General features: G+C 34.5%; 1 protein-coding gene across 1 annotated transcript; it reads right to left on the reverse strand.

Moving 5' to 3' along the window:
• Nucleotides 1-706: 706 nt before the first annotated feature.
• Nucleotides 707-4,369, reverse strand: LOC145160715 (P-loop NTPase domain-containing protein LPA1 homolog 2-like). The gene is made up of 8 exons (XM_079080005.1): nucleotides 4,032-4,369; nucleotides 3,742-3,923; nucleotides 2,997-3,331; nucleotides 2,819-2,900; nucleotides 2,308-2,739; nucleotides 1,455-2,225; nucleotides 1,264-1,374; nucleotides 707-1,183 (listed from the first exon to the last, which is right to left on the reverse strand). Exons 2-8 carry the CDS (start codon nucleotides 3,895-3,897, stop codon nucleotides 815-817), a joined length of 2,256 nt encoding a protein of 751 aa, XP_078936131.1. The 5' UTR covers nucleotides 3,898-3,923; nucleotides 4,032-4,369; the 3' UTR covers nucleotides 707-814.
• Between the last annotated feature and the right edge of the window lie 3,186 nt (nucleotides 4,370-7,555).

Genomic DNA, 7,555 nt, shown 5'->3' on the forward strand with positions numbered 1-7,555 from the left:
AAGAATTCTAAAGACCCTAAAACTCCTAAATAAAAGAAAATAATGACATAGAACTAGGAAACTTGGAAACATGTAAACAACTCCCCACTTAAGAAAAATTCGGCTCTCTCATTCAGTAGACTCCAAAACCATCAATGCAACATAGACATGATACCAATCTAACCCTGGTTTAGACCATTGGAAAGCAACCATGAAGGTATTATACTTACAATGGACAAATGAGTACCTATCGACTTATAGGCAACAAATACCCTTGAAGTTGGTTATTCCGGACTCTAATTTTGCGAAATGAATACATAACAAGAAATCAACTTGAGTGTACATATTCATGCCATCACGAGGGCCAATATCTTAGAGGAACGTTATGGGTGGACTAAAATTCATTAACTCCATCAAGTTATACTTTGATAATAATGTCGTTATCAGTTTTTCGAACAATACTAGTTCAGTGGAAATAGCCTGGCTTATAATATGCTATGAAATTACTATGACTATTTTTTATTCATATCAATTGTGGTTGCATCTTTCACATTATGTTGCATTTTGTCTTGATCTACTGAATATTGTCAGAACATTTATTAGAATGAAGGACAAATTTTATTATTTGTAACCATGTGAATGTGTTTTGTATCGCCATGACTTTATACCATATTCATACTATGTGGACTTATGCAATCTTTAATTTCATGGAAGCACTAAACATATATTTGACGAGGTCTCAACTAACCATATATCCTTCCTACTACAAAATACAAACACAAAGTTACATTCTTAAATTCCAAGTTAACAAAGACAACAACCCACAAAACTAAAGTTAAGGATGATCAGGCGATAATGTAGCAGTAATCCTGGACAATGTTGGGCTCAATGGCCCATCCTTACCAAAGCACGAAATACTATGCGATCTTCTCTTCACCTTAAAGCTTCCAGAATACAAGAGCCTTTTCTCCTTGATCGCATAACTAGGGTTTGGGTGTCCTGAATCAGGGCTTGGCTCACTTTTGGCTCTCAAAAACCGGTCAAGATTTTGACTATACTTGTCCCCATAATGGTTGCTATTAACCGCATTATGTTGCTTTAGCTCATCATCAGTAAAGTAACCATTTTCTTGAATATCTTGCATTGCCAGGTCATCATACTCCTCATCTGATTTAGTCGACTCTTCATCCACTGAACCTTCCATCTGTAAAACAAATCCATCAACATTATGTCATCAACAACCAAAAACAATATGTAAATGCATGTGTTATGTAATATGTGTACCTCTTCATGCATATGTTCTTTAGCATCATCACTAAGATCTTCATCACTATCTACATCTAGTTGATCATCAACCTCTTCATCGCTTCCAAACACCGATTGCTCTTCCTTCAACTAAAACCAGTATATATCAATCAGAAAACATAATCAAGTGAAAGAGAGAGAAAAAGGGTATTTTGGTCTTGTTTGATTACCTCTTTAGAAGGTCCATCAGAGGCCTTAGGCGAGCTGCAACATGAAGAATGGTATCTACTACCATTGTCAGTAAGCTCGCCTCTTGACTCATCAACACTACTTGCATGACTAGTGCACCCAAGGTCACTAGGCCAAGCACTGATTCCAAAGTTACCAAATTGGAGATTCACAGGTTCCGCTTTTCCAATCTGTAATGGTCCATACATCGGAATCCCAATTCCTATTCCGTTTCCTATTCCTATTCCATTACTCTCGTCAGTTTGATGTCCTAAAACCGGCTTCCCATCCGCATCTACAGAACAAACAGGCCATGCTTTTGCAACAGATCCATCATCATTTAACAGGGCCATTAAATTCCTTGAAGAGCCTTGCCTTTGGATCAACTGAAACATTCCCTTTGAGCTGAGTGAGTTAGCGACACATTGATTCCTATATTCCTCATCAATTACAAAAACCGTGTTAGTGGTAGAATCATAAAGCTGTTCTCCAGCTTCACGTCTTCTTAAACAGCTGAAAACTGTCGCGTGTATAGCTGCAACACTTTTATCAACATTGGTGTTATTTACTTTTGGAACTAGATGTTTGTCTGCTCGATTGCAAAGGTACTCTTGGATTGTTCTGATGTTTCTTATGTACTTTACATATTTGTTTTTTGCAGGGTCTAAAGTCATGTACTTTGCACGAACTGCAAATCTTTCCATGTGTTTGTCCTCATTTGTAATGTATATCATGAATGGGATGATGGATGGATGTTTCTTCATTAACCCCATCTGCATTTTTCATAAAAACTTGGCATCAAGAACGTAAGTTAGATTTCCAAAGTGGAAAAAGATTCAAACTTTTTTATCATACCACAAAGTTAAGGCTCAAGTGAACACCCTCAACAACGACTGATTCTTTCCTTTCTTCCCATGCTGTGATGAGTCTATCAAGACTATCAATGACCATCTCACTTTGTGCTTTAAAGCCTTCAATTGCCATTTGTTTAGGGCTAATTAAGTCAATTGTAGTAGAACCACCTTCTTTAGGTAGAGGAGGTAGTGATGTTGAAGCATCAGAAGGACCTGTAGTCTTGAATTGTGATTGAGGGGAAGTTGAAGAACTTCCTTGTTTTTTTGCTTTTCTTTTGGCTTTGGCTTCTGAAACAGCTACTGGATCTAGATGTTCTCCTGCATGGTAAGTAGATGACCATAGGAGTGGATTTTGCTTTTCATCAACAAAGCTCCTCATCATGTGTCTAATCGAGTCTGTAGATACAACTGTTGTGATCCCTAATCTGCTAGCCTACACATTTCATTTCATTTCATGGGTCAACATCTACATACTTCAAACTGTAATAACAAATCAAGAATCTTGAAATTACCAACAAAGCAGACAATGTAGATTTGCCACATCCACTGGTACCACAGAGTAGCACTGTCACAGATTCCTTTCTTTCTCTGATTCTGTAAAAGAAGAAGAAGAAGAAGAAGAAGGTAAGAGGCTATGTATTCATGATTGGATTTGGATAACATACATTATATATTTAAAGACATACATACCTGCAAGCTAAAACCAAATCAGCCCTCTGATTGGGACCAACATACTTGTATTCAGCAAGAGCATCACAAACAACATCTATGAACCTCCTCCTTTTGACAACAACTGTAGTACGCTTTTTGTAAGATTCAAAAGGTATGCTTCTTATTTTATCATCATTCTTTGAAACCGTGTTGCTGCTTTCTCCTTCCTTGTCTGATCGGCTATCAGTCACACGGCTGTTTTCTTTACCAGGGAGAACTTTTAAGAAATCTTTTCCTGTTTTGATGACACCCATGGCAGCTAAAGTGTCCCCTAAGCATTCAGTTCTCATGATTTCAAAGACCCTTTGGCTAATCTGGTAAAAGAAGCAGATTGTATTCAGTGCAGGTGTATAGGTTATTGCATGAAGTTGTTTAATGGAGAAATAGAAACAAAATTATACATGCAACAGGAGTAGAATGCATCAGAAGTATAGCTTTTGATCTAAGAAGTGAATATGTTGGATGGTATCAAAAGCTTAAGGTTTAGCATGAGATCCATGGATCATAATACTAAAAATTCATAAAGATCCAATCTTCTCTTACGAAAAGCATTAGAAAATGTGTACAAGCTTGCACTTTTTTGTTGCAATAATTGACTTTTCCTACATAAGTGGTTAACAGGCTATCTTAAGTCTATGAACTTTCATTCAATTTCATAAGAAAGAAGAAATAAAAATAAAAGCAGCAAGTTCCAACATAAAAAGAACGGATGAAATTGGCGAACCTTGAAGGCGTGACGTGCTTTACAACCCATCAACTGCAAAGTGCTCTGAAGAACATGACGTGTGTACCTAAATGTCAATTCTTCATTTCCTTCCCTTTCCTCATCGCCACCAAAATCATCCTCCACCACTATGTACAACAATTTCGCCACCTCCATCTTCTACGCAAATTTCTCCGTTTCCTCTGTCAATTTGCAAATAAAAAAGCAAAAAAAAATCAAGTCGGATCGAAACATCGCAATGCGGATTCGAAAAAGGAAACAAATGTAGAACAAGTGCAAAGCTTCCTTACGTGAGAAAAGGAAGATCGTGTGATATAGTTGAATCAAAAATCACAGATCAATGCAATGGGTTGTTTGGAAGGGGTAGGGAATCGGCATTTGAACAAGGGAACCTTGTTATTATAACGATGATGATCAGTAGTGGAATAACAAGAAGAAGAAGAAGAAGAAGGGGGGTTCCAGAGCGATGTGGTCATTGTTGGTGTGTCTGGCACCTGCATCCACGCATCAGCGTCTTCAACACTCCACGAGTCGTCTCCCCCTCCACTTTCTCTTTCTCTCTCTTTGTTAAATTTTTTTGTCGGAAATTGTTTGACGAATTTGGGCTGAACCTTTCAAACAGAAAGAAACAAGAAACCCTATTTAGTATTTATTATATTATGAGAACACGATTACGAGTGACTTTTATTTTATATTGTGTAGGTCCTTCCTTGCCTTTCTCCCTAATCTCCGAAACTATTTATACATCTTTCTTTCCTACCTTTTTTTTTTTTTTTTTTTTTTTTTAATAAAGAACTTCCTAATGAGGTTCCAGACCAGTTTTCATTCACCGATTAATCCCAGCTGCAAACATAAGGCTATGTTAGAGCCACTGTAGGCGAACCTCCATGACCACAATGGTTGAGTAGTGTCAAGATTTGAATATGAGTCAATAAGTTATCCACCATATCCTCCACATGTTTACCAAGTCACCACAACCCAAATGGTTATTCTTACCTATCTTTATTGTTACACATAATGAAATCATATTTATTACATAGCATTTGGTATGCGTTAATCGAATAGAAAATCTTTATTGTTATACATAATGAAATCATAATTATTACATAGCATTTGGTATGTGGTAATCAGATAGAAAGACGGAATAAATATTGTTTGATTGTCATAAGAAATATAATGGAACATTCTATTCCTTCTCATTGAATTTATTACATGGAAAATGGATGCAATTTTTCATTAATGGAACGATCTATGTTTATATTTATAAATTAGTTTTATTCATATAGTTCTCAATAGTATTAATCTTTTTAAAGTTTTCAAAACTTCAATTAAAAACTTGGCGTAAACAGTTTTAAAAGTTGTTGCATGCAAAGCAGGAAAACACAAGAAAACATGTATGGAAAATCAACATGTGTTTATATTATTCACGTTTGATGCATTTAGTATCATTGCACAAGAGGTTGTGGAGCAATAAAGTCCAAATGATTATACATAGTGATGTTATGTACCTAATATTTGTAGATGTCATTTTTAAAAGAATAAATTTTGTTATCCAAAAAGGATTAAGAGCGCAATTGGTTGTCCACTTGCATTCCAGTTCGAATTAAATTGTTATCTTGCAATGTAAGTTGAATGGCAAAAAAAATTAAATACGTTTTTATTTTTTATTTATAATAACATTGAGTTAGTTTCTGATTATCCATTGGTAACAATGGGCACCATGGAAGCCGCATGTATGGTGATTTTTTTTTTCTTTTTTGAGATCCCTGTGGCTGGTGCCCCCCAAATTATGTTTAGAGTGTACAACTGATATTATTTTGAATATTTGTTATTTTGTAATTAGGATTTATTCCACAAAAACCATTATATATGCAATCTTGTCTTGGTTTAGCTATAGTTTTTTTTTGTTCTTCATTTGCCATTATATTTTGGAAAACGTTTAATTTTTTAGGCCCTTGGTCGGTCACCAACAGGTCATGATGACGTGTCGGTTTCGTATTTTTTTCAGTTTGTATTTAGTCCAAATATTTATGTATGAGTTTTCATTTAACCACAACATTTATGTATGAGTTTGTATTTAGCCCCAACATTTTTTTGTTCCCCATTTGTTATTTTTTTTTTAGAATTTTTTTCATTTTAGCTATTGGTCAGTCACAAATAGATATTTTAAAGAGTAAATGTCACTATAGCCCAATCAACTATCGTCATTTATCCGATTTGATCACTAAAGTTTTTTTTTTTGCTCGATAGGTCATTAAACTTACAACTTACATGTCTATTAAGTCACTTTCGTTAGTTTTTAACAGATCCTCCGTTAACCAGATATTATAATTTACAAGAATGGTCCCTATGGTTTCAATTTCTTTTGTGTTTGGTCCTTTACTAGCATCGCTCATCACCTTCACCGCCACCGTTCACTTTCGGCACCCACCAACGTTCACCTCGAGCAACCCCACAATTTTTAATTTAGAGTTTAGTTTACCGGTCGATTTTAAGTAAAAATATGATACATTTGGAAGAAACTCCAACCAATTAAATCCTTTAAATCGACCAAAAATATGCTAGATCACTAAAAAGGGTCATCTTAGAGGTTTGCAAACTGCATTAAATATTATTTGGTGAAATAGTTGCATTAAAAATGATCAGTTTTTAATATGGGGTTCTTATCGCAAATAAAAATGTATATGTTGGTAGTGAACTGCATTTAGTGTTGCATGGTGTAACGATTTCATTCGGAGAATCCAATTCAAATATACATGCCATGTATATACTTTGTGAAGGTAATGAGTATTGATGCATTATCTGTAAGAAAAAGTTAACTCATGAATATTTTGTTGGTAATTAATTTCTTATTTAGCAAATAGACATTGTTACATTTTTATTCAATGTTGATTATGATAAAAAAAAAATTGCATTCTTTAAAATTGAAACTCGCTGAAATTATATTTTTTTATAAAAATTAAAATCAATTGAGATTTTTTTGTGAGTGATCGTATGTAAGAATAATGGTTAACGGGGTTGCCCGAGGTGAATGGTGGTGGTTGCCGGAATTGAACGTTGGTGATGTCGGTGATGAACTGTGTTGGTGTGGGACCACCAACGAAAGAAATTGAAATCATAGGGACCATTCGTGTAATTTATAATAATTGGTTAACGGAGGATATGTTAAAACTAACGAAAGTGATTTAATAGACATGTAAGTTGTAAGTTTAATGACCTATTGCGCAAAAAAATACTTTAGTGACCAAATCGGATAAATGATGATAGTTGATAGGGCTATAATGACATTCACCCTATTTTAAAATATAATAACTTAAAATGGAAAAAAGGAAAATACGAAGTCAAGAGTCGAAACTGTGACTTCTCCTTGAGTGGTATGGCGTGTTAGTTACTAAGGCCCCGTTTGATAGTTGCTGACTGGAAAATATCTGTTTGGGTAAGAATTCCTGACTGAGTAAGAAACAATGTTGTTTGATTGTACATCTGACTGAATGTGCTGACTTATGAAAAATAATCATTTTACCCTGTTGCTCTATATAGTGATGGATAAAGTTGCTAAATAATTATAAAACATACATATTGTCATACAAAATGTAAATTACACACAAATCATTTAAAAATCCAAATAAAAATTAAATGTAAATTAAACATAAGTAATTTAATATCTAAATAAAAACATAATGAAATTTAAAATAACATAATAATTTAATGTAAAGTAGGTGAAAGTAGTTGATTTGCAATATGATCACACAAAACATGCATATATTGAACGGCTTCTAGACCCCATTCTATGTCTTGTATGTTTTCTCTATCA

The sequence above is a fragment of the Lactuca virosa genome, chromosome 2, assembly GCF_052849685.1.
Source record: "Lactuca virosa cultivar CGN04683 chromosome 2, Lactuca_virosa_CGN04683_v6, whole genome shotgun sequence".
In the NCBI taxonomy this organism is placed as follows: domain Eukaryota; kingdom Viridiplantae; phylum Streptophyta; class Magnoliopsida; order Asterales; family Asteraceae; genus Lactuca; species Lactuca virosa.